Source organism: Echinops telfairi, unplaced genomic scaffold (genome assembly GCF_000313985.2).
Source record: "Echinops telfairi isolate 266 unplaced genomic scaffold, ASM31398v2 ScPeMD7_7468;HRSCAF=8506_0, whole genome shotgun sequence".
Classification (NCBI taxonomy): Eukaryota; Metazoa; Chordata; class Mammalia; order Afrosoricida; family Tenrecidae; genus Echinops; species Echinops telfairi.
In genome coordinates, this window is record NW_022111369.1 from 13,705,395 (window position 1) to 13,733,032 (window position 27,638).

Sequence of the window (27,638 nt, forward strand, 5' to 3'; positions counted from 1 at the left end):
CCCGTCCTTTTTAGTTGGCTACCATATGTATCCCTGGATTTGGTCTGGCCCCTTTTGCAGGTTTTTTTAAAGGTGTTTGTAGAAATCCACCTTAAAAGCAATTTTTTAAAGTAAATTTTTTAAATACAGCTGTGATATTTTGACTGAAGTGCTAAAAAACAGGAAGATTAAAGTATCAGGTTGGAAGGAGCCTGGTATGCTTTAGAATACTAAAAAAAGGAAGTATGATTGATGGTTGGTTTTCCTACAGATTGATAGTATCCATTTTTTACTCAGGAGCCCTGGTGGTGCTCTGGGGTAAGCATTTGGTTGCTACCAAAAGGTCAGCAGTTTAAATCCACCAGCTGATCCTGTAGAGACAGATGAGGCTGTCCGGTCCTGTAAAGATGTCCAGGTTTCAAAACCCTATGTAAAGTTTCTGTGCATCAATGTTGACTCAGCGGCAATGGGTCTGGGTTTTGTTTAGGTGTGTTTTCCACTTATAACTTCCATAAGTAAATTCTATGTAGGATGTGCCTTTCTTTTGAAAGTCTATTTCTCATCATCCTGTAATTAAATCTGTTTCAGAGGAATGTCTATGTGTCTGATCTCACAGAAGAAGTCGTTTACACATCAGAAATGGCATTGAAGTGGATCACAAAGGGGGAAAGTAAGGCATCCTGCTGTATTATTTAACATATGGGTTAAAAAAAAACTAACTCATCCATAGTTTAAGCTTCAAATCTCACCTTTCCTTTTAAGCTAAAATAAAAGTTAATGTGTTATTGGATTTTAATATATAAACCTGATGTATGACTAATTTTTGCAGAGAACAGACATTATGGAATAACAAAAATGAATCAAAGAAGCAGCCGTTCTCATACTATCTTTAGAATGGTTGGTAATTTTCTCTTTCCCTGTATTTGGTCTTTTCCAATGCAGAATGTGCTGATTTTTCTACAAGTTGTCTTTTCTGTTTAGATTTTGGAAAGCAGAGAGAAGGGTGAGCCTGCTAATTGTGAAGGATCTGTCAAGGTGTCCCATTTGGTGAGTACTGATGTCACCTCATAATGAGCCGTGCGCGCCAAAGCACAGTGTAATTCCGGTCTTGGCTATCTGGTTTAATGAACACTGTTAACCGAGCTAAATGGGGGAGGGTGGGTATGCGTGTGAGGGGCTGTTTATAAGCCCATAGCTTAAAAGTCTTGTCAAAGTATCAGATTGAGAGTAGCGCGAAAATGTCAGCAGATCCTTCTCCTGTTTTTGTTATAGCAGCTATCTCTTAAAACTCAGGAGTAAGGACTTTATAAGTTGATATTTTTAAAACTAGTAATGAAGTTGTATGTTTCGTTTCATTTTGGTTTTCCTGTACATGCATTGAAGAAGTGATTAAGGGGATTGTGTGGTCAACAAAAATATAGATTTGGGAAGTGAAAATTAAATGATTATTAGAATTCTCTTATATCCAAATAAAATATATTTTATATTATAAATACAATATTGTAGACTATATATATCCTGTAAGGAAAGAGTAATATTTGTCTTTGTAGCCCAAACACATTGTATGTAATTTGTGTTTAATAGCTATTAAGTTGTAGAATGTAAGCATTATGCAAGCACCTCATTTTTCCGTGTATATAAACCCCCCCCCCACACAGACACACACATACTCTTCCCTTCCTCTGCACTGCTGTCGTTGCTCTGTCTCTCCGTGCTCGCTTCCTACCCGTTACCATTCTTGTTCTCCAGTTGGGGGCCTGAGTGCTTCATGGCTATTGTATGTGATTTGAAAGCTTTAGAAACGTGAGGGATGATAACGTCCAGGTTCTCCCAGCTCTGCTCCTTCCCTGTTCCCTTGTGGCTTCTGCTCTCTCACTCGCCAGCGAAAGCACTGGGAGTCCTCTGTGCCTTCTTACTTCAAGTTCCTGCGGTCACACGTTCTACCCTCATTTTTATGTATTTTCTCTAGACTCCCTAATTCCTTTCTGCCTAATGGTTATCATACTTACGTTCTCCACTGTTCACCCAAACTGCATGGTGTCTAAAATCAAGCTAATTGCTTTCTACCATAGTGAATCATTCTTCTTTGAGATAATACCAGCATTATTCTGGTCACCCAAGCTGGTAATCTAATTCAGTTTTTGCTCATCTGCTTTCTTTGTCTAGTCAGTTTCCATTTCTTATTTATTCCATTATGTCTTTCTCATTTTGATTCTCAATTCAATTACTATGTCAGTTTTTTGGAAGCTGGGTTCTGTGGCCCTGGTCTTCCCTCTCTAGTCTAAAATACTGGCTCCTTGTATTACCTAAGCACTTGTTTCTATTATCTTAACTTTCCTACACAGCATCTGGCTACTCTTAACCAATCTATTCTTTTTAGGTATATTGGGTCTCTAGTTTCTTTAAACACAAATCTTGATCTCATATTCATCACCACTTTGCCCTTTATTGTGTGTCTAGGTGATCTATTGTAGCTACGACAAGAAAGATTAGCATCCATTGCGTGTTTCAGAAGGAAGGATCTGGATAGGCCTGTAAAACAGGAATACCTAGTTTCCTGCCTATATTTGAAAGTCTCCACAAAGCTCTGAGTTTATTTCAATGCATTCTGAGTATTTACTGAGTGTTTAACCCCAGGCTTTGGGCACAGTACTGTTCTCTGGGATTAAAGATGACATTTTCCACTACCACTGTATTGTAGCCTATGCTACCACCATCTCTTTTACGTGGTTTCTTACACCAGCCCCTGACTGGGCTCCATACTGTCACATTTACCTTGTCATACCTTTCTCCATTCAGGGCTGACAGTTGGCTGACTTTAGGAACTGAAGTCAGGTTATGCCTTTGCTTAAAATCTTCCAATGCATTTCTATTGCATTTAGAGAAGAAAAAAAATCCAGAATTCTTACTCTTGCATAAAAAGCCCTGCATAATTCAGCTGCTCCTTATTTCTCTCATTTATCTTATCTCACTATCCACTCTACCTCCTCTGCCACACTGCCTTTTCTCTGATCTGAGCACACCAACCTCATTTCTTCTCTGTTACCAAGTTTACTGACTGTTCTTTACCCAGAGCTCACTTTTCCTTGATCTTTGTCACTGGCTCCCCCTTTTCTGTGGCATTTTCAAAGGCATAGACAAAGAATTGTTGAAAAAGTCACTGCCTAACATGAACCAGACACTGTGTTAGGTGCTTGGGATGCAGTCCTGAACCAGATATTGAGGTCTCTGGGAAAAATGTAGAACAGTACCCCAAATCATAACAGATCCAAGACTTACCGGTTACAGACTGTGGGACCCCCAAGACTATGACTCTAGGCCAGCCATCTGGTGTGGAAGTGAAATCACTCCCATGTTAGAATAATAGCCATTTAAGATCAAAGGATGAGCACTTGAACAGTAAGTTCCGAGGATTAGGAGAGAAGGAGAAATAGAATCAAAGCAGGGAAGAAGTGGCATCAGTGAGAGTACATTAAAGGGGTTGCGATGAGTTGGGGTGGGGGATGTGTGTATGTGTATTGTTGAATACAAAACTGATAATTTACCCTGAAAACCTGTACTTAATTCACAATGAAAGTTTGAAAAAGAGAAAGATAAATTCACTGCTCTCAAGGAGCGAGCAGTCTACGTGAGGTGAATTTAGGGAAATTGAGAGGTTAATTTGAAGAGGGAAAAAGAGACAAATAAGAAATACATTGTGCTAATTGTAATGCAGATAGGTTAAATAGAGAGCTGGAACAGGACTGGGTGGGGTTTGGGGTTGGGTCCTGGGTGGGGTTTGGGGTTGGGTCCTTCGGTAAGCTAAGGCATTGGTTGAACTGCATGTAGGGAAGCAGAAAGTATAATTTGTAGGCATTACGTAAGATAGATGCATAACAATGAAGAAACTTTCTTTTGAGTCTAAGAAAAAAGCAAGAGGCTAACCCGTGAGATGAGCAACAAGGAGACAGATCACACATTCAAATATACCATGTATTAAAAGTGTTGTAGAGGTTCACGTGTTATCACCCGAGGTTACTTCCATCTATCTTACAGAATTTGGTTGATCTTGCTGGGAGTGAAAGGGCTGCCCAAACAGGAGCTGAAGGTAAGGACAGCTTGTGGGATGTGTTGGTCTTCTGTCAACATGTTCTTTCACAGGATAAAAAGGGCCGCCACGCATTTCACAAACTGAAAATAATGGTGATGTTTTTGTGAAAAATCTTCACAAAAACCAAGGTCTCTGGCTAATTATTTACCTTTGTCTACTATAGCAGCAATTTAGGAAGCTAGAAGTATGGAATTACTATGGTCATACAAGTCTGTTTTTGATAAGGGAAATTTTCCCAAGCAAATTTCCAGAGAGGTGTGTATAGAATGTGGCCGATGTGACAGCAGAGAACTGCCTTGCGGGATTTCCAAGGCTGTCGTCTCCCCGGGAGCAGCTTATTCCTGCAGCGTCCTGCAGGGTTCAAGTCACCGACCTTGCGGTGAACACCCAAACGTCTTAACTACGGTGCCACCAGAATGCCATGCAAAAAGGAAGGGGCAGTATGAATTCCCATTGCTTTGTGTTTTGAAAATCCACATAAGAATCCGCACACTAGTGATTGTGACCTCCTGGTGGGGGCAGGAGAACTGGTTAAATCGGGGAGAAGAGTCAGGGAGCTTTTCTAGAGTTTTTTTTTTTTTAATTCTGATTTTGACCCCTGGGAGACCATCGTGATTATAAAATAGATACGAATTTAGTTAGTAGGCCATGGTTGCCTATATCTTAAAGTTGTGGAAAAGTGATTTGAATTTATGGACTAGGCTATTTTAGTAAATCGGCTTTCTTCCTCCTTGTCAATCTTTTTATAGTTATCTTATTTTTTGCCATTTCTATTGAGTGATAATCGTTCTGATCCACTTAGTAAGTGGAAGGAATAGGGGGAGAGTCCCTTCTACAAGTGGTATTGATCGTAGGCTCGGGCCATAGCCAGAACAGATTTTAGCACCTTTAATTTCTGATTTTTCTCATAAAGATGGTAAGGTCATCATCTAGCACAGAAGTCAATTTCAGTTTTATTATTTGTTTAATTTAGGTGTGCGACTCAAGGAAGGCTGTAATATAAATCGAAGCTTATTTATTTTGGGACAAGTGATCAAGAAACTTAGTGATGGACAAGTTGGGTAAGTTTATCCCACTCAACACTTATCTGGCAGTGCTTAAGTTTTTTTAATTTAACTTTTCATTATGAAAAATTTTTTCAAAATTTCATTATGTGATTTTCAGTGCCACTCAACTTACTGATTTCTTCCATAACATCGTTCCATTGATTCTAAATATTTGTGATTCTGTGACCGTGCATAGCTTCTGATACAGGTTACTGTGGCCTACTGAATTTACTTTCCACTTTAAACATTTTCCGTCAGTTGATTTGTTCTGCCTCAGGTAACTTGTAAAGGATTAATTGTTTTAAACTGTGAGTAACTTTAATGATGTGAATTAAAAATCAACCACTTTTATATTCTTTTCTTAACCCCTTCTCAAACCAATTTTTCATAAAGTGGCTTCATAAATTATCGAGATAGCAAATTAACACGAATTCTCCAGAATTCCTTGGGAGGAAATGCGAAAACCCGTATTATCTGCACAATTACTCCAGTGTCCTTTGATGAAACACTCACCACTCTGCAGGTGAGGAGATTTATATCTTGTCTTAATGAGGGTGATCAACTTTAGGAAGGAGAAAATACTTAGTAAAATTAGGCTTAGTTTTGCTATGTTGTTTCTTATAATTGACAGCGGACCTATTATAATAAAATTGATATATTACCGCTAAATAGCATTTCTTAATTTTTTCAGACTCCAGCCATTCATATTTCACTTTCACAGTGTACTCTTGTTTTTTAACGAACCGTGGTGGCTTAGTGTTTTTGAGTTGGGCTGCTAATGATCAGATCGGCAGTGTAAAACCCAGCAGCGCTGCTGCTCAGGAGAAAGACGGGCTCTCCTCCCGTAAAGAGTCAGTCTTAGAAACACAAGGAAGCTTCTACCCTGTCCTTGAGGGTCCCTAGGAGGCAGCACGACTTGATTAATGGCAGTGGGTTTGGCTTGTTTTTCTCCGTTTTTATCACAGGCAGGTGCTGACTTCCTTGATTTGAAAAGAATGAACTTTTTTTTTTCTTTCAAAAAATTCCCTTTTTAAACTTAGTTTATTTTAAAGGGTTACTTTATATCACTACCTTAACTTAAATATTAGATTACTTGCCACAAATAGGTGACTAAAAATACATGTCTGTGTGCAACAAAATAATCCTTATATTCTTGTTCTGAGCCAAAGACTTGCATTTTCCTTTTATTTTTTTAATGCCAGTAAAATAGCCTCTCAACCAAGAACTTAGTGTTAATTTAATGATCACCTCCATGTACCCATCAGTACTAATGTCACTACTGATACTCATACTCTTAGGAACATTCAAACTCCCCAGTCTTGGGTCTGGGTACTGCCCAAGATGCAAAGACAGGAAATAGAGTCCCCAGCTTCACCGAGTCTTATAAGGAAGATAAGACCTGTCCTTCAGTCTGATTACCTTGGACTAAGCTACCATTTAATGGCTTACATAACAGTTGAATAGAGAAATAGAATATAGTTCAGTGGAAGACAAAAATACTTTGGGCAAGAATTAAAAGTACAGAGTGGAAGAAACATTCTTGAATGTGTTCGGTTTTGTTTTTATTTTGAACACTTAATGCTCTTGTTTATTTCTCTCAGTTTGCCAGCACGGCTAAATACATGAAGAATACTCCTTATGTTAATGAGGTATCAAGTGACGAAGCTCTCTTGAAAAGATACAGAAAAGAAATAATGGATCTTAAAAAGCAATTAGAGGAGGTATGTATGAACTGTGAATTTCAGTTAAAGATAAGGACAGATTTAGAAATGAGGTCTGTAAGATGTTCAGACTTGATTTATAGATATCCGAATTGTTTTCATCAAAAAAATTAATTCTGATTAAAGGATGCATTTACATTGGAACTTGAAGGTAGTTAATTTACTTTGAACCAAATGATGTGTGCTCTTAAAAATTATTTTACTTTTTGCTTTTTATTTCAAGAGACAAATTCTGATATTTTCAGAAAATATTTCTAATAGAAATAACTTCTAACTAAGATAGCTATGTAGTACAACATAATCGCTTGTCATTGTAATTGAACCACTATGCACCTATATTTTGTTTAAAAAAAGAACCTTTTTAGAGCTATTTTTATAGATCAGTCAATTATGAAAAGGTAGTCTTCAAAGCATTTCTACTTGTGTAGGTATCCAGTCTCTGTTCTCAAGACTTCTCTGCAACTTACATGTTCTGAGTCAATCACAAGGAGCCCTCCACACGGTGGTGTATTGGGAACTACTCTTTGGCTGCTAACCATAAGTCAGCAGTTTGAAACCACCGTCCGTCTACAGGAGAAAGATGAGGCTTTCTATGTCTGTGAAGAGTTAGTCTCAGAAGACCATAGGGGCAGCTCTGCCCCATCCTATATGCAGGGCTGCTATGAGTCAGAGTAGACTCAGTGGCAGTCAGAGTCAATCAACTGTTAGAATTGCTTCGGCAGTTCTTACGGTCTTATATATGGCACATAGAATAGTGACACAGAAAAAATATATTTTTTACTTTAGTATACATTTGAGAAATTATTACTGTAGCTGCACCTTGGTACTTTGGAGGTAGGTTTATTTTGTTTCAATAAAATTATCATTCTCAACCCAATATCATTAACATAATTAAAAATTACAATCTACAGGTTTCTTTAGAGACAAGAGCCCAGGCAATGGAGAAAGACCAATTGGCACAACTTTTGGAAGAAAAAGACTTACTTCAAAAAGTACAGATTGAGAAAATTCAAAATTTGACTCAAATGCTAGTGACCTCTTCCTCCCTCACAGCCCAACAGGAATTAAAGGTAAAATTTTAAAGATAGCAATTTAAGCTTGGCATATAGAGAATGGGTATTCCAATATTTATTGTAATTATGCTTCTAATCTTTAGAGACAAAGTGTATTTAGGAAGCCCAGAACATTTTGCAAAAGCAACTTAGGTTAAGAGTTGGCAGAGGCGGGGAGCAGCGTGAGAGCCACGTCACGGAGGGCTGAGACTGCCCTGCGGGGGAACACTGAGCACGTGGCGGAGGGAGAGAAAGCCCTTTTAACTGGAACAAGGGCAGCAGGAAAGGACAGGCCTCAGTGAGCGTAATGCTTTTTTACTCTTCGGCTTGTGTCTCTGTAATATGGGTGAGTTTTCCTGCTGTAGTAGCAGAGGATGATAAAGCGAGAACTTTACAGAGATGCAGAGGGTTTAAATCTTCTACTCTTCAGAGAATGCAAAAGAAAGCTGACAAGGGAGAACAGTATTGCCAGGCAGCCCTGGGAACCAGATGAATGCTGGTAGCCAATCTTCATGGTTGTGTGGCTCTGGAAATTTCAAGGGGTGGTTGAAAGTACAGTATATAATGTGTGGGGTAAATGTGAGGGACAGAGAATGAGTCGTCAAATAAGTTGTTAAGATTGACCCCAAAGGGCGATTCAAGTGGTCATCTATGCAATAGATGAGAACCAAGAGGGGAATGAGAGTCTCCATTAAGTTAAATATCTTTAGCAACATTAACTGAATAAAGGTACTGGCAGGGTAGCAAATGAGTTGGAGGTCTGTTCATGACTTTCAGACAATAAGACGTTTCAGGTGGGGCTTTGGAAGTTGATGGCGAAGGTGGACTTGAGCTACATGAGCTTTTCATGTTGGAGATGAGGATTTATATAACTAGACTCTTAGTCAGAATTGATTTGATGTCGGTGAATGGGCTTTTGCTGAACAGACTATGGGAAGGGCTGGTCATTTCACCATTTCACACAGAATAGTGCACAGATGTGACATCATAAAGTATATTCTGAGGACAACTCATTTTGAGAGGAGGAATAGGGTAGAATGGTCACCAATTGGTTGTATGGCCTTGCACAGCTTCTCCAAGATTTTTGGACATCCAGCTCAACTCATCTGTGACAATGGCATTGTAATACTGCGTGCCTTATAGGACTGTTGAGAAAAATCACATGTGATATTACCTGTACACAGTAAAGCAGCAGTTCTCAACCTGTGGGTCGCGACCCCTTTGGGAGTAGAACGACCCTTTCACAGGGGTCGCCCAATTCATAACAAAATTATGCTTCAAAATTACAGTTATGAAGTAGCAATGACAATAATTTTATGGTTAGGGGTCACCACAACATGAGGAACTGTATTAAAGGGTCACAGCATTAGGAACATTGAGAACCACTGCAGTACAGGGACAAGAAAGAATGTTGTAAAATCTGGAAAACCACAAACTCTTAAGTAGGCAGAGGAAAAAGAAATCAGGAAGTCAGAGTGTGTAATAGGGCAGCTCGGTTCATAGTATGAGATGAAATGGAGGTGTTCTCCACGAGATGAAAAAAATAAGAGTGGAGAATCCATAGAGCTGAGAGAGAGAGCCAGTGGAGATGCCGGAAGGGAATTGAAGGAGAAAGCTCCCCAGAAAAAGGAAGGGATAACATCAAGAGCACTGATGGAGGCCTGAGCTTTACCAAGAGCATAATTGCCAATGTGAGGATCCCTGAGAAGGATTTAACTTGATACAGTAAATTCAGATGGGCCACCTCTACCACTGTCTTCTTGTTTCTTCCCTGTTAGGGCTGGGTACCCAAAGATCCTATTGTAGGTATGGGGGTAACAGCAGCAGCTGCCCCTTCAGTATAACACATGAAAAGTCAATCTTTCAAATTAAAACACTAAAATTTAAATAATAGTTTCATCAAACTTATCATGGGGTTAAGCATTGATTTTAAAGTTTAAGGACTGTATCCTTAGATTATTATGGTGGTGATATTAGGTAACTCATGTATGTAGAATACAATATCTCCAAAACTGACCTTTTGGAAGTAGATATTCATACATGTCTTCTGAGGCACTTCTGGGCATGTTTAAACTGCCAACCTATTGGCTAGTATTTGAATACTTAGCCATTTGTGCTACCCAGGTGACATAGTGGCTATGTGTTGCACTGCCAACCAGAAGGTCAGCTGTTTGAAACCACTCAGAGGTGCGAGAGAAAGCTTTCCACTCTTGTAGAAAAAGGGGAAATATCTACCCTGTCCTATATGATTGCTATGAATTGGCACAGACTTTATGGCAGGGAGGGACTCCTAAACTTAATAACAATACTACCAAGAACAATAACAATACTATTATTAAAGACCACAACTCAGTGGTCTTTAATAATAGAGACCAGTTTCTTCTGTTTTACTACGTTTAAGACCAAATCCTTTATGAGATTTTTTTTTTATTATTAAATACTTTTGTTGGGGGCTCTGACATCTCTTATCCCAATCCATATATTCATCCAGTGTGTCAAGTACATTTGCACATATGTTGCCATCATCATTTTCAAAGCATTCTCTTCCCACTTGAGCCTCTGATATCAGCTCCCCATTTCTTCCCACACCCTCCCTCATAAACCCTTGATAAGTTATAGATTATTATTTTCATATCTTACCTCATCCTCCGTCACCCCTTACCCACTGTTCTATTGTTTGTCCCCTTGAGAGGAGGGTTATAGGTTGATCCTTGTGATCGATTCCCCCTTACTACCCACCACCCTCCCCTAATCCTCCTGGTATCTCTACTCACATTATTGGTCCTGGGGGGTTTTATCCTGGATTCTCTGTGTTGTGGGCTCTTATCTGTAGCAGTGTGCATGTTCTGGCCTAATCCAATTTGTAAGGTAGAATTGGGGTCATGATAGTGGGGGAAGGAAGCACCAAAGAACTAGAGGAAAGTTGTGTGTTTCATCAGTGATATACTACACCCTGGCTGACTCATTTCTTCCCCATGACCCCTTCATAGGGGGATGTCCAATTGTCTACAGATGGACATTAGGTCTCCACTCCATGCCCCCTACCCCCGGCCCCCGTTTACCTTGTGCAGATGGTCATTGGGCCATAACTCAAGTCAAGTACTCCCTCAACTCAAGAACACTTTGTTCTAACAAGCTGGCATTCTGTGATGCTCACCTTCCCAACACGATCTCTGAAGACAAATGGGTGCATAAGCAAATGTGGTGAAGAAACCTGATGGTACCCAGCTATCGAAAGATATAGCATCTGGGGTCTTATAGGCTTGAAGATAAACAAGCGGCCATCTAGCTGAGAAGCAACAAAGCCCACATGGAGGAAGCACACCAGCCTGTGTGATCATGAGGTGTCGATGGGATCAGGTACCAGGCATCTTAAGACCCAAAACAAATTATGAGATCCTTTTTAATTTCTTTTGTAGGCTAAAAAAAAGCGAAGAGTTACGTGGTGCCTTGGCAAAATCAACAAAATGAAGGACTCAAACTATGTGAATGAATTTAATAGGACGAATGTAACGACGAAAACAAACAAAGCTGCGGTGACTTTACTAGGAGAAATTGATGAATGTGAGTGTGTTTTCAAGTGGAGCTGCTGGGAACTATAAAGCATCCCTATAAAGACTATTTATAACTCAATTCGTGATGGTTTAGATATGATTACAATGGAGTTAATGGTTAAAATAAATCATTTTTAAAGTAAACACTCAGAAAGGTCCCTATTATTTCTGAATCTCTTCAGGACATGTTGTAGTTGGAACATAATAAAGCTTTTTGTTGTTTTAACCATTATCCAATTAAAGTAGAATCCAAAGAGCATCCACCTTAAACTTTGCTATTCTGAAGTGGTGGCATTTACACAGGAATCTTTTTCAAAATTTTGTCCTGTAATATTCTAATCTATCATCTAGGGACATCTTAGAATTTATTATAGTGATCAGGTAAGTAAATGCTAAATTTTTTTTGTCCTTTAACCTAGGCTGTATTAAGGATCCTATATTTATCACTCATTTCAACCAGTGATAGTAATTATTCACACTATAATATAATGATTATGTCTATTATTAATTTTGACCTTCATATTCTGAGCGCATATAAGCTAATTTGAACTTCTTCTTTCCTCTGACCAGAAATTGTTTAGCAATTTGACTTTAGAAAACTATTAGGATTGTGTTTTTGTAGTTACATGTCTCTTTCTTCTAATTATAGCTTTCTGTTCAGAGGCTGATGTTTTCAGTAACACCCTTGATACAGTAACTGAAATAGAGTGGAATCCAGCAACAAAGCTTCTAAGTCCGGTAAGTTAAATCTGGTTTAATATAGAGCTTTATCCTTTCACTGTTCCAGATTCATCTGTTGTAAGAGTTCACCGTTGTTTCAGAAGCCATCCTGGCTGTAGTTAAAGCTTCTCTAACCTGTACGCACGTAGATGTTGATCAGTGAGGCACCCAGAGCGAGACGAAGGTTTCGTAGAGCCAGCAGAAGTCAGGAGGTAAAGCTGTGCTCATCGCCCCTCCCAGCAGCTATTAGGACTCTGTTCTGGGATGTCCTTAAAATATGTTTTCACTGGGGCAATCCCAGAAGCGTGAAAAGGCTGACTTGAAAACGTCAAAATTCCTGATCATCCAGTGGAAGAATGATACGTTAGGGAGAAATAACACTGGAAAGAAAGGCAAAATATATGTGGTCTTATCCAAACTGTTAGGACATAAAAACTACTTTGAGAAAGACTACTTTAATATGTTCAGATTTATAATTCATGTATTAACATTTCATTGTAATTTTAGAAAAACATAGTACAATTTGGTTATTCTTCCTGAAATTCTTGATAAAGTATTATAGACTAATAGCTTTTATGTCCCTAAGACAAATTCTAGATGCCTATTAAGGCATGCTCTGTACAGTATTTGTGTTTTAAATCCCTAGTGTTAGTGTTTGCAGTCTTGTTTTAACCATGGTTTACCTCTTTCTCATATTACGGAAACTAAAAGCAGACCCTCTTTGAATGTGGTAAAACATAATAGCTATTTTCAGTTTTAGAGATCAGTAAGGAACTCTTATTCCCTTTCCTTAATTCAGAAGCATCTGAGGAATAAAATAAGGTGGACTGGTGTGGAATTAAATTATTGGCTTTTTTTTACAGAATCCCCTAACCTGCAGGTGGGACCTTAAGGATTGCTACTCAATGGGGATATAATATTAGGCTGTCTGTCCAATTGAACTTTCCCAGGCAAAGCATTTGTTTACATGATTTTTTATTCTAAGCTTGCTCATTACCAAAATGTCAGCCCTTCATTTACTTTTTTATTAAAATAGATTAGAAAGTTATCATAGAAGAGAATGGCCTAAACCACCAAATGATTCAACATTAAATCACTTATATGATTAATCCCAGTTTAGGGTTATTGGAATAAAGAATATATTACTTGAATTCCTTCTGATTTGAAAATCGGGTTTTGTTTATAATAGGAAACCTTAGAAAGTGAGTTGAGCTTACTTCAGGCTAACTATGAGAGTCTGACATTAGACTATGAACAACTAAGAAGAGAAAATGAAGAAATGGAATTGAGATTAAAAGAGAAGAATGATTTGGATGAATTTGAAGCTCTCGAAAAGAAAACTAAAAAAGACCAAGAGGTAAGAGGGAAATGTGAAGCTAAACTAAAACTGCACTTGGAGAAGAAAATCATTTGTACATTATCAGTACCACAATCATCCTCAAGATTGTGGTAACCGTTTTTCATATGTATAAAATATAGAGATGATATTAAGTATTAAATTAATTTAAAAATAGTTTTATCATATTTGTTTCACGTGTTATGCTAAAGGAGAAGAAACCAAAGCATCTTTGAAAAGCTTAGTGAATCTGCCTATTAAATGAATTTGTGTTCAGGAAATGGTTTCCTTATTATTTATATATTATCAATATTTAATTGAGCATACCAGAAATGCTGCCTAGAGCATAGTCATTTTCTAATAAAACCAATATGAATTTTAAAATCAGCTGAATATTTTATTTATGGATGCTACACATTAATTGGTTTTTTTCGGCAGTGTAGTCATAAATAAGACATTATTAGAATATATGAAGAAGCTGATTTTTCAGAATTTTTATTGCAGAACTTTTCTAAAGAGGAGCTGATAATAAGCACTCAAGTAGAAAGATGATATTTTAATGGTGGTAATATATAAACAAGTTTGCTTGATTTAATTGATTTTGGATTATTGTAATATCTGTAAAAGCCCGCAATAAAATGATTTTTCTTAAAAAAGATTTACTTCTCTAATATATCGCTTTAAGAGACCTGTGAAGTGATCTATGAGATGCCCTACCTCATCCTCAAATGAGAGCCAGTGTTTTGGTATAATCAGTTAGCTTAACTAGCGGCAACTTTGCAGATTTCTGTATGGATAACCCAGTGGAACACGGTTCCTTTTCTCAGTATCATTGTCTAGTGTCTCACCGTCACCCTGGCCTTTTAAAAGGAGGAAAGGACCCTGTGCTAGGGCTGTTATTTCCATTCTGCCGATCGATTAAAGTTACTCCTGCATTTATTTCATAGGCATTGCATCCAGAGATCAATAAGTTCTTTATAGGGTCTCATTTCACTTGCTTTAAAATATGCATATTAGCAAAATACCATGAAAAGAACAGAGGACTTACAGTCAATAAAACTAAGCAATGATTCTGCATTATTTTTCTTTATATCATTAATATATTCATTTAACTATAAAAATTAAGTTTACTGGTTTGAATCTGCAGGCAGAAAGATTGCAAAATACCATGGAATATATTATTTGAATATCACAGCAGGTTTTCTGTTTGAAGACAGTTTGACAGGGGCCATTTGGTGTTACTATAAGATCATCATAGAACCCTTATTAAGCGAAATAACAAAATGTGAAGCTACTGTTTCTCAAAACAGCCTCCATCTGTGTTTATATTCTTCTGGAGGTGGTGTTCCCATCTAACTAACTGGAAAAATTCTGCCCTCTTTTATTAATCCCACATCAAAATGGCAGTTTTGCCATTCCTCAAGGAACTCCACTATATTCCTTCAAATGGTCTCTGAGTGTGGGAAACGAAAAGAAATCTGAATGGGCAAAGTCAGGCTGTAGAGTGGGTACGATTGTCCCGCAGAGTTCTTGTAGGACCGCCCTTGCTGTTCTCGAAGAGGGAGCAGATGCATTGTCACAGTGAGAAAAATCCCTCCCCTTTTTCTCACCGATGCACCTTTTCATGTTCTTCACACTGAAGTAGGCTCTGTGGTAGTTCTTGTCTTTCAAGAAAATCTGTCAAGATTACCCCTTCTGGCTCACTGCCCTTGTCAATCCTGACTCCGAGTGGTGCATTTGCCATAGCCTGAGCTGCCCTCTGTGTGTGACCTAAATTCCAAATCCAACTCCCTGAAACATCAGGGTAGAGCCAGGTGGGTGATTGATGAGGTGAAAAAGAAAATAGTTACAGGATGAATAAATCAATACACTTAACCAGAGCAATTGCATTAAAACATCTTTAAAATTTGTATAGCCCTTTTAGTATCTCCTTACATTAGTTTAAACTAATTTTGCTATTGCTATTATCGCAACTTTATTAACAGGTGGCATACTTTATTTGGGTTATGGTGAGATTTAATCATTGTTTGCATTTTTTCTTTTTTGCTTTGTATTTTAATACATATAGTAAGGTGCTCTTTTGGTGATAACTAGAACAATTGATCTCTCAGCCCCTTCTAACTGTGTTGGGTGACTGAGGCAGTGAATGATTGCAAATTTTTTTTGTTTTGCTTTATTAACTATTGGTTTGCTCTGTTGCCTATTCACATGCTCTTACAGATGCAACTAATTCATGAAATTTCCAACTTAAAGAATTTAGTTAAGCATTCAGAAGTATATAATCAAGATCTTGAGGTGAGCATTTATTATTGGTGTCTCTATCAATAAGTAACTCTAGAGCTAAACAGTAACATTCATCATATGTAATGGAACGTAACCTTAGAAAATTGTTTTTGAAATATTAATAACTATATATATCTTACTATCTAGCCATTTAAACAATTAAATATAAGCTCCTTTTTATGCCTTTAGAATTCAAATTAGCAACCTAAATTATGTTTCTCTCCTTTGAATCTTTTAGCATGAGCTAAGTTCAAAAGTGGAGCTGCTTAGAGAAAAAGAAGACCAGATTCAGAAGCTACAGAAATATATAGACTCACAGAAGTCACAAAGCCTAACAATGGACTTGTCGTGCTCGGCGGTAAAAATCAGCTTTATTTTGTTTGCAGTCGAAAGCATATGGGTGGACCTTCTGACCTCTGAGTTCCTTCTAACCACGCCACGAGGCAGGACTCAGACCTGCCTCCAGGGTCCATCTTTCCTCACCTAGTCACAGCTACACCGACTGCTCCTCCCACACACTCTACATCTGGGCTGGGTGTGCTGGCCCGTTGCAGTGACCACATAGTCGATGCCAACAATTAAGAGGGTTTATTCAGGAAGGTGAGGATGCAGTCAGTGGTCCATAGCCACCCCTCTCCACTGCCAACAGCCAAGTCTCTCTTTGAGCAGCCTCTCAGCCACAGGGTGCCGTGGCTTCTCTGCCTTACATGGGCCAAGCAGCCAGCACACCTGTTGCTCTGTGTCACAGTCCCATAGTCTCCCAGCAGATGAGGAGAAGGTACCCCATACATAGTCTTTGCTGTGTTCTTCTGAGTGTCGATGCCACCGTTTCTGGTCTTGCCTTCCTCTACCACTGCCGACAGAGATCTTGGGTGTGCTTTTCCAGTACACCCAGGTCTTGGTATGTCTCTCTGTGTCCCAAGTGACTTTTATACACCAAGGAATGGCTTTGATGGAGTTGTGATTTTTGTTGTTATCCCCACCATACCCTCAAGGAAAGGAAGGATGGTGTCTTAAGGCACAATCTGTAGTAATGTAGTTTAATAGATGCCCCCTAGGGAAACAAAGGGTAGGGCTTGTTCACACTCTTCCACTGAAGTCAGAACTTGGCCCACCTTAATCCTGTAACAAAGACAGACACTCTCTGCCACCGAGTGTCAGAGACCCTATAGGTCAGGGTGGAACTACATCTGTAGGTTTCTGAAAGCTATAGCTCTTTGCAGAAATAGTCTCATCTTTCCCTGCTGGTGTGGCATATTTGGGACTTAGTGGTTCGTAGCCCAACTACTACACAACTAGGGCCCTGATCCTATAACAGAACACCCTCTAAAGTAGGACCACAGCCACAGGCATAAAGTCAAGGATCATAACATCACATAAGGAATTACGTTACCAGGGTCATTTGAATTGACTACATCTCATTGTTACAGCATGCCATATCATGATACCAAATGCTGATTCTGGGCCTACTGTGTTTCAGGCCACTTTAAGAAAAGCACTTTACTCAAATCTGTCAACAGCCCTCTAAGAAAGGGCCTCTTCGGATCATTGCCATTTAATAGATGAGGCAACATTCATCGAGCTCGGGTTATTGTTCTCTGAGTGCATATAGTGAAGTTAGGGACCGAGTTATATTAAAAATCAATTATGCAAATAATTTTTATCTTTTCAAATCTTTTTTCAGTATTACAAAGATTAAAATGCATTCTCATTATGATTTGAATAACATTAATTTGCATTAAATCTAAGGAAGTATCTGTTTGATTATAAGTTTACTCCATTGAAAAAGTGATCGTTTGGGGGACAAACAACAGAAAAGTGAGTGAAGGGAGACAGGATGATGTAAGATATAAAAATTATAATTATAATTTATCAAGGGTTCACGAGGGAGGGAGGGAGGGGGAAAATGAGGAGCTGATAATCAAGGAATCAAGTAGAAAGAAAATGCTTTGAAAATGATGATGGCAACATATGTACAAATGTGCTTGACACAGTGGATGAATGTGTAGATTGTGATAAGAGCTGTAAGAGCCCCCATAAAAGTTCTTAATAAATAATAAAAAGAAAATGTGACAGTTTCTAAATATTTAATATTTCAAATATGTTTGTTACCATTCTTTCATTTTCATCTGAGTTTTGTTTCCACTTGAGTATAAAATTATTACCTTCTATTTATGACAAAGGAGTCTCTTACAAATGAATCCTACTGTTGTACATCCCACTATCCTAACAATCAGGGAAGAAAGAAAACAAAACTTTCTTGCATGCCTGCAGAGATGCTGACCGGATGATAGGCAGTATTACTCACTTTTTAAAAATTGTTTCTTCTCCCTTATTCCTTTAACTCATGATTATCATTCACACACACAAGCATACGCTAGATAGATAGATACATACATACATACATACATACATACATACATAATTCTTTTTTAAGGGCATATGTTTGGATTCATGTACCTAGAGTCGTAATGGGAGAAAGACAAGATTTTCTAGCCGCGTGGGCAGTTACATACAGCTTGGAAACCCCCAGGGACAGTTCTGCCTTGTCTTCTAGAGTGGCTGTGAATCGGAATCTGCTTGACGGCCATGAGTAGTGGGAGTCCCAATATGCCACTTCTCTCCTAAAACTGAGGTTGTGGGTGTGTTTGTTTGTGTTTCCCCCGTATTGTGCTGTCTGCATGAGGGGGCTTCAAAGGGTTCGTGGAAAAATTCCCTTATCTTTTAATTCCAGTTTCCCACAAATGTATAAAGAAATAAATAACAACTCCGAAGAGGGAAAATATGAAAAGCCTTTGGGAAATTTGTGGTAAAAGAAATTAAAATGAATTTTTCCATGAACGTTTTGAAACCCCCTCATAGTTTCTCTTCTGTGAGTTACCTATTTACGTTTTCTCTACTTCTGACAATTTTCCTTTTTATTTCCAACTTCTGGTGTAATAGCTTTAATGTTGCTGTGTGCCATCAAGTCTACTTTGGTTCATAGCAAGCCCATATGACGAGTACAGCTGTCTGATAGGGTTTTCTGTGCTATGATCTCACAGCAGGAGACTGCCATGTCTTGCTCCCAAGGAGAGGCTAAGTGGGTTCAAACCACCAGCCTTTGACGCTTAGTGGAACACTTAACCATTGCAGCATTCCCAAAACCAGAACCAGACTCAACTCATATCGTGTCCGTGCTGCCGCTTAGCAACCCTGTAGGACCAGGTGGCACTGTAGCTGTGTGTGTCTGAGACTATAACTCCTTATGGAAGTAGAAAGCCCATCTTTCTCCCATTGCACCACTAGTAATCTTTAATACTTTCAGCATTAGTAAATAGAATATGAAAACTTATATTCATATATGAAAATTATAGTATAAGATATTGAAATTATTTACCTCTTGTGTTAAAGAGAAAAGCTGGAAATAAAAACACATAGGAAACTTAGGCAGCCTAGTTGAACAAGTGTGTTAACCTTTTCTTAAAAGTAACTAATTCCAGAAATTCTGGCACTTCCATGCATTCATAATTTGGGAGTTATGGTCAGAATTTTTTTTAATCTATGAGAAGTAATTTTGTTTCATTTGTTTTCATTCTAAAAATAAGTATAATTAAGGTAATTTTACCCTTTTTTGATTTTTTTAGAAATGTCCTCTAAAGTATTTTCTAACTTTTAAGAAAGTAAGATTTCATTGTATCTCTTTGGTTATGCATAATCCTTATTTCTTTAGGAAAATACTGAAGATCTTAAACAAATGAAACAGACTCTGTTTGATGCTGAAACTGTAACCCTTGATGCCAAGAGACAATCAGCCTTTCTTAGAAGTGAAAATCTAGAACTGAAGGAGAAAATGGTGAACAACTTACAATATTCATAGTAAATCAGTTATAATGATGAGTCTTTTTTGTGAATATGTGATGTTTCTTTTATCAGAAAGACCTTGAAGATGCATACAAACAAATGGAAAATGATATTAAGGTATCTCAACGCCAATTGGAAACAAAAAAGAAAATGCAAGTCGATCTAGAGAAAGAATTGCAATTTGCTTTTAATGAAATAGCAAAACTAACCTCTCTTGTAGATGGCAAAGTTCCAAAAGGTATTTTACAATTTCCGATTTATCTCTTTGCAAATCTGACTTGCTCTAGAAATGCACCTGAAGTATTTGACAATTATATTTCAATAGCCAAAAATCTTTTTTATGATCTGATTTTTGTAATAGCTGTATCTTTTGGTATCGGTATTTTTTAAAGTCTACATAAGCTTCAAGAGTTACTTTTCAAATGAAGTAGATCTGATGTAGAAAATATTACCATTTGCCAACATTGGCTCTTAAAAAAAAAATCAGTTGCAATTGAATTGAAATCTAACTTTGTGTTTAATGTAGATTATCCCTATTATAATAAGCTGTTTACTATAATTTAAAAAAACTTTTCCAGACATGCTCTGCAGCTTAGAATTGGAAAGAAGGACCAATGATCTTCAAAAAGAGCTGAACAGAAAAAATGAGGAAAATGCGGCTTTGTGTAAAGAAGTGGATTTTCTCTCTGAATTGAAATCTTTGTCCCCTGAAGTAGAAATGCTGAGGAAAGAGGTAAATACATGTTTAAGCAATTAACCCTTCTAAAATAAAGACCTTACGGTAGTACCATAAATAATTTTTAACATGGTTCATCTTAAAACAGGCAAGAAATACTGCAAAAAGTTGAGTCTTATGATGTTAGCAATAATTTGCTGCTGGATAAGATAGTAAATACTTTCAAAGTATGCTTATCATTATTCTTGGCAATATAATCCATATAGTAATCATTTATATGTTCTTCAAATGTTGCATTTATACAGAGCTCGATTTGTTAGTTATTATTTATTATTTATTTATTATTATTATTTATCTTGTTTTGCTTTTTCTTGTTGTTATTGATTCAGTACTCCTCCGCCCTCCCATATGTTGATATGAGAGGAATAAGGTAAAGGAGGTGACATTGATAACGTTTGAGAGGCTGATGTAAATCATGCAGGCCAGTAAAAGTTCTGTGAACCATGACCTGGCATTGACTCGATGACTGTGAGTTTGGTTTGGGTTTTATCAGCTCGTTAGAGTAGTGCTGTTTGTTAGCTCCAGCAAATAGTATAAAACTAATAAGCATCTGAGCAAAGGTTTGAAAGCAGATCTGCCTCCTAAGTCCATGTTATAGAAACTCTGCTCTATTACCTTTCTTTCCTTTTTTCTTATTATAATCATTTTAATGGGGGCTCATACAGCTCTTGTCACAATCCATACATACATCAATTGTGTAAAGCACATTAATACATTCGTTGCCCTCATCATTCTCAAAACATTTGCTCTCCACGTAAGCCCTTGGCATCAGCTCCTCATTTCCCCCCTCCCTCTCCATTCCCCCCTCCCTCATGAACCCTTGATAGTTTGTAAGTTATTAGTTTGTCATATCTTACCCTTTCTTTCCTTTGTCTCCTCTTTATCACCCTTCTCTTTCATCCTACCACCTTTTGCCCTCATCCGTCTCAATGATAAAACTCTTTATAAGAGAATATGTATTAAAGTCTTCATTTAACTATTTGAATATTATTTCTTTGACATATTTGTGGGTTGCATTTTTTTGCAATCTGAGGTGTCTTCAAACCTTGTAAAGGGAAAAAACAAAAATTCCTTAATGTGTCGTGTTGTGAGAAAAAGACAAAAATGCTTGCCATACCATGAAGTTCGAAACTAGAGTGGTAGATAAACACATAACAGAACATCCTAATAAAGTGTTTCCACTGAGAGTCCTTCATTTGATTCTTATTAGATCCCAAAGAGTTTAGAAAACAGAATTTTTAAGGTAAAAAGCCGGACAATATAAGAAATATCTTCGTTGCCATTGAGTCAATTCCAGTGCATAGCAGCCCTGTGAGACGGGAGAATGCCCCTCTGGCTTTTCTGAGATTCAAGCTGTTTACAGGAGTAGAAAGCAGATCGCCGCTGACTTTCTGATTAGCAGCCCCACTCATAACCACTATGCCAACAGGCCTCCAGTACCGAATATGGAAAGGTGAAAATACAAAGATGACCATCCTTGCCTAATATAAATGTCTTTATTTTTTTACAGATCAGCATTTTCCCCTACTGTGCTTCCTTGAATCAAAAACTGTGACTATCCCTAACCCATTTTTCCCCACAGATACATGACAAATCTGAAGAGCTCAATCTAATAACAGCAGAAAAAGACAAACTCTTTTCTGAAGTGGCCAATAAAGAGAATAGAATTCAAGGTTTACTTGGAGAAATTGAGAACACCAAGGATGACCTAGCTACTGCCCGGCTGAATTACAAAAGCATGGACCAAGAAGTTCAAGTTCTAAAAGCCAGTCATAAGGACATTGAGGAAAGGTACAAAGTGGCCCTTGAGGAGAATGAGAGAATGAATCAGAAGTTAGAAACTCTGTCTAATGAAACTGCAAAACTCGGGGTAAGTCTAGACAGTGTGAAGACTAAAGATTGGCACAAAATACTTTTTAAGGAAATGATCTTTAATTTCTGGAGTTTAACCATAGCATGCTCTGCTTCTGTTATATTACTTTTCTTTTTCTTCCTGTTTTATAGCTTTCTCCCAAAGCCCAAGAACTTCAGCAGAAAACAAATGAGAGTCAAGAAACTTTAAATGAAATGGAAGAGCTGAAGGAAAAACTAGAAAATAGAGATTCTAGGCTGCAAACTATAGAAAAAGAGAAAGCATTGCTTGCTGAGAAACTTCAACAAACCGTAGAAGAAGTAAGAATATTAACCCAAGAAAAAGATGAGTTAAAACAACTCCATGGGAGCCTACAAATTGAGAGAGACCAACTGAAAAGTGATATTCAGGACACAGTAAACATGGTACGACAATTTGGGTTGACTAAACTTTGAAAATTTGGAGACTGTCTTAAAAATTAAATGAGCTATCATTATCGATGCCCAAGTATTAGCTATAAAATTATTTTTCTTTTCCTACATTCTGATAATTTTTTAAAAATATTTCTTTGTCAAAGAACATCGATACTCAAGAACAGTTACGAAACGCTCTTGAATCTTTGAAACAATACCAAGACACAATTAACACCCTAAAAATGAAAGTTTCTGAAGGAACATCTAAGAATTTGTATATCGAGGAAAACCGAGGAGAAACTATGAATGAAATTCCAGAAGAGGTAAAAGATGTCTCTTTTTTGGAGTTTTCTTTAGTTTTCATATAAGCATTCTTTTTCTTTAACCCCAAACACTTGTACATATATAATGATTATGTCAGTCTTTAAATAGTCAGTCTTAATAACTAGAACTGATTTGATATCTTTGAAATATGACAGTTTATAATCAATTTTAAAAAGAAAAATGAAAGAATATTAGTTTAAACTTTGAAGAGCTAATATTTTCTGAGGCTACATATCTTTAAAAGCCACACTAAATTTTAAGACAGTAAGAAAGACTGAGTATTATTAATTGTGGCTAATATATTTGTTTTGTGTATGATTTTCATATAGTATAATTATTTAGTGTTCATTGTAAAATCAATGTGTTTAACATATGTCTATTTTTAGACAGCATTTTACTAGTAGGTAATTAGATAATACTTGCATAGCAGAATCTAGGTAATATAGTTAATTTCTTTATGAGACCTTATGTGAATAGTTGTTTTACCTGGTTATTTATTGTGTACAGAAAAACTAGGGTGACGGTGATGATTTTTTTTTTAAGTGAGGGAAGAATTCTATGCCATTTTTACAAAGAATTCATGTATTATACCTTTCATTTCTAAAATACCTTTGAAACACATACCACTAAAATGTTTAACTTTTTATTTGCAAACTTATTCTCATATGAAGAGCACATTTTTCCTTGTACAATTAGATAAATTCATTTTCACTCATCATTCATAACCAAGGTAGCTGAATACTTCCTCCTCTTAGTTCAGATTTGAAGTGGACCTTCAGTGTCAGCAGAGGACCTTAGCTCAGTCTGCCTTGTCTGAAGTGTAGTATTTGAAAGACTAGTCCCGAGACGCTGTGTTTTCCACCTGAATTTCTCAGACTCATAATTAGCACTGTGCTCGCTCACCACTGTTCAACACTCATGCATGCCCGAGGAGGGTTTGTTCACTGTATTCATCGCCAGTCTAGGGAATTGGTAGCTACTAAGAATTTTTATTTTAAAATCACATAATAGCTGGGAAACTAGCTGTAAAATCATTTAAATTAATTGTATTGATGTTGAATTTTGCATTTTTTAATGAAAACTCTGAAATTTTAAAAGTGTTTGGTGATGTTGCTGACATCAGATGGCTTTGCCCCTATTTTCCAGAGTAGTTTCTAATGTAACCCTTCCTGCTGTGTGTCGTTGATGCTAGCTCAGAGTGACCATGTGACAAAGTAGAACTGCCTCATAGGGCTTTCTCGGCTGCAAACAGATGGCAAGTCTGTCTCCCCTAGAGTGACCAGATGGACACAAACCAATCTTCCCCTTTTTCTAGCAAAGCCCTCTCCTATGCGTGACCGGTGTGAAGCTGAATGTGTTCATTGGGCTCATGTAAGGTTTAGAGTGACACCTTATAGTATTAACTTTGTACTGTCAGTACAAAGTATTAACTTTGTCTCTCTTTACCACTAAGTTCTTATATTAGGTTACTTCTGGGTAAGATATTTATGGATAAATGAATCTGTTTTAATATGCTTTTCCTCAGTGTATGAAAAATGAATATTTCTTAAAAGATTAATTATGCTGTTATATGAGAGGCTTTTCCAAAATTATCCTACCTTCTGCATAAATAAAAACTTCCAGCCTCTTATGATTGTGCATACCTCTGAAAATAGAGATTCGCTGGGACCTGGGCACTCATTGCCAGTTTTCCAAGGACAGAGCTCAAGTAGGAGAGGTCAAGGTTGTTGCCTCCATTCTAATAATAAGAAGCAAAGTACTATTAACATGAAGGCTAGAGAATATTTATAGACGTTCATAGAAAGGGAAGTTAAGTCCATTTTTATTTATTATGTATTTGGATTGTAATAAGTGAGCATACAGTCAAGTTAGCCTACTCGTACATTAAGACAAGCGTTAATTATCATAGCTCTCCAAGGGCTCTTACTGGTGAAGAAGCACTAAGCACCAACAGTGGAGACAGTTTGGGGTTCAAAATCTGGCTGTACTTCTTTCTGTTACTGTGAAAAGGGGACTTAACCCGCTGGGGCTGTTTGCTCATCTATCAAATGATAATACCAGCAGGAACTACCACATAAGGTCCTGATTCTTGTATATTTACCTCTATGTAAGAGGTAAAACATTAAATATATGTGAATAGTACATAACAAGCAATATAATTATGGGTATTTGTATTTATTATTAAAATTATTAATTTCAATTCTTTAATATATTTCCATTATAGATGATTAAAATAGACAAATCCCAGATATTGATTGCAGATATTGGAGATAATAAGCTGATTGAACAAGAGGAGAAGATATTTTCTCTAATACAGGAGAAAAATGAACTCCAACAAATGTTAGAGAACATTACAGCAGAAAACGAACAATTAAAGACTGACCTGAAGGACAATATTGAAATGGTAGGATTTAATTAGCATTGTATACTTGGCAATATGTTTTTGTCCATGTGTTTTCCCAATTTTTACATCCGCTACCACCCCAAACAAAACCCCACTGTCATCAAGTTTACTTCTACTCATATATCGGGATACAGTTTGCATGCATTAATTGTATCTGTTGTAGAGCCCACATGGAGGAAGCACACTAGCCTGTGTGATCATGAGGTGTCAATGGGATCAGGTATCAGGCATCTAAGACCCAAAATCATACCCAGTGTGAATGGTGGGAGGATGAGGAGTGGAGACCCAAAGCCCATCTGTAGACAGTTGGACATCCCCTCACAGAAGTGTCACAAGGAAGAGACGAGCCCGTCAGGATGCAGTATAGCACTGATGAAACACACAACTTTCCTCTAGTACTTTATGCTTCCTTCCCCCCACTATCACGACCTCAAGTCTACCTTACTAATCCGACTAGACCAGAACACGCACACTGCTGCAGACAAGAGCAGCAGCACGGAATCCAGGATAGATAAACCAACCCCTCAGGGCCAACAATGAGAATAGAGATCCAAGAGGATAAGGGGAAGGTGGGGGGAGACAGGAGGAATTGATCACAAGGATCAGTATATAACCCCCTCCCTGGGGGCTGAACAACAGAAAAGTAGGTAAAGGGCGATAGAGGACAATGTAAGATATGAAAATAATAATCTATAACTTATCAAGGGTTCATGAGGGAGGATGGGGAGGGGAGGGAGAGAGAAAAATGAGCTGATATCAAGGGCTCAAGTAAAAGGAAAATGCTTTGAAAATGATTATGGCAACATATGTACAGATGTGCTTGACACAATGGATTGTGATAAGAGATGTAAGAGCCCCCAACAAAACTATTTAATAATTTTTAAAATGTGCCTGTTGTAGGCTACTTATGCAGTGTAATGACTTTTGACAAATGTCTCTCCTTGTATATCTTCCACTTCAGCCAAGTTAGAAAAAGCCCCCTAATGGCCTTTCCCGGTCAGGCCTTTCTCGCCACTTACCCCACATATTCACTGCCCTGGTGTTTTTCAACCTTAAATTACTTTTTCTTCTAGAATTTCGTACAAGTAGAATTACGCTTTTAGGTCTGACTTTTTTCTACATTCCTATTTACTACTGGGCAGTATTTTCTTGTATTTCCAGCATTTGGCTATTTTGATCAAAGCTGCTGTAAACCTTGTATAAATCTGCATGCACTGGGGTTTTGCTTTGTTTTAGTATTTCCCGGGTGAACACTTAAACTGAGTAACTGGGCCATTAGGTATGTCTAATTTGATAAGAAATGTATAGACTGATTTCCAAAGTGGTTGTACTGTTTGATATTCCCACCAGCAAATTAAGACATTTCTGCACCTTCTCACCATTACTTTATATGCTGTGTTTTTGTTAGCCATTCTAGTGGGTATATGCCACATTATTGTTTTAATCCGCATTCTCCAGACAGCTATTGATAAGCTTAATGGGGTTATTAGTCATTGCATGGATGATAAAGCCCACTCACATCAAATAGACTAACTCATAGCAACCCTGTAGAGCAGAGTAGAACTCCTGGGTAATTGATGCTATAATTTATGAAAACCCACTGCCTCATCTGTCGCCCGCAGAGTAGCTGGTAAGTTTGATTAGCAGCACAATGCTTAACCCACTGTGCACAAGGAGTCCATTGTATGTACATCCTGTCATCATTCTGTCCATAATGTGTTGTGGGTTTCCATGATACTGATCTTGTACATATTTTGATAAATTTGTACCTAAATGTTTCTTTTATTTTTATGTTTAATTTTTCCCCTGTATTTAAATTGCTTGTTCTTAGTGTTTACTACTATTTTCAAATCTGCTTTAGGTTTTTTTGTTGTTTGTTTCTCAATTTAGGAGCCAAGTAATGTGTTTAGGTTAAAATTAATGTTTTTGAAAAGTTTACTATGAGCTACATTAGGGCTATATGATTTGTGTTATGCTTTAAAATCCATGTTTCTAGAAATTGGTCAAAAGATCTGTATGTAAATAAGCAGGCAAATGAAGGTCATATGTACTCTTCTTAATCTCTGCTATATTTTCTTGTGATCTTGATCATTGAAAAATGTCCTATGTACACATATTTACTGGGGTTAGTCAGTCGTGCTGACAAAGAGTGGGCTGCTGTTTTTTTTGCTGGTGATCAGTGCCCAGACCAAGACAGTGCCAGTCTATGAACAGCCTGATACTAGAGGCAAAAGCTTAGGAACAATCACTTTTGACTTAGGGACAGAAGTGAGCTAAACTCTGAT

The 27,638-nt window shown here is 37.5% G+C and overlaps 1 protein-coding gene across 1 annotated transcript in view; it reads left to right on the forward strand.

Annotated features, from left to right (window-relative positions):
• The window catches only part of CENPE (centromere protein E), a 78,734-nt gene that overhangs the window by 9,071 nt on the left and 42,025 nt on the right, over positions 1-27,638 (forward strand). The window contains exons 6-25 of the mRNA XM_045284326.1: positions 568-649; positions 809-876; positions 961-1,026; positions 4,015-4,066; positions 5,043-5,130; positions 5,509-5,638; positions 6,717-6,836; positions 7,748-7,906; positions 11,308-11,452; positions 12,092-12,180; positions 13,352-13,519; positions 15,719-15,793; positions 16,020-16,139; positions 19,494-19,616; positions 19,697-19,862; positions 20,203-20,357; positions 21,943-22,255; positions 22,363-22,637; positions 22,790-22,948; positions 25,174-25,353. Of these exons, the coding sequence (XP_045140261.1) occupies positions 568-649; positions 809-876; positions 961-1,026; positions 4,015-4,066; positions 5,043-5,130; positions 5,509-5,638; positions 6,717-6,836; positions 7,748-7,906; positions 11,308-11,452; positions 12,092-12,180; positions 13,352-13,519; positions 15,719-15,793; positions 16,020-16,139; positions 19,494-19,616; positions 19,697-19,862; positions 20,203-20,357; positions 21,943-22,255; positions 22,363-22,637; positions 22,790-22,948; positions 25,174-25,353 (2,733 nt within the window). The remainder of the gene's footprint in view (positions 1-567; positions 650-808; positions 877-960; positions 1,027-4,014; positions 4,067-5,042; positions 5,131-5,508; positions 5,639-6,716; positions 6,837-7,747; positions 7,907-11,307; positions 11,453-12,091; positions 12,181-13,351; positions 13,520-15,718; positions 15,794-16,019; positions 16,140-19,493; positions 19,617-19,696; positions 19,863-20,202; positions 20,358-21,942; positions 22,256-22,362; positions 22,638-22,789; positions 22,949-25,173; positions 25,354-27,638) is intronic.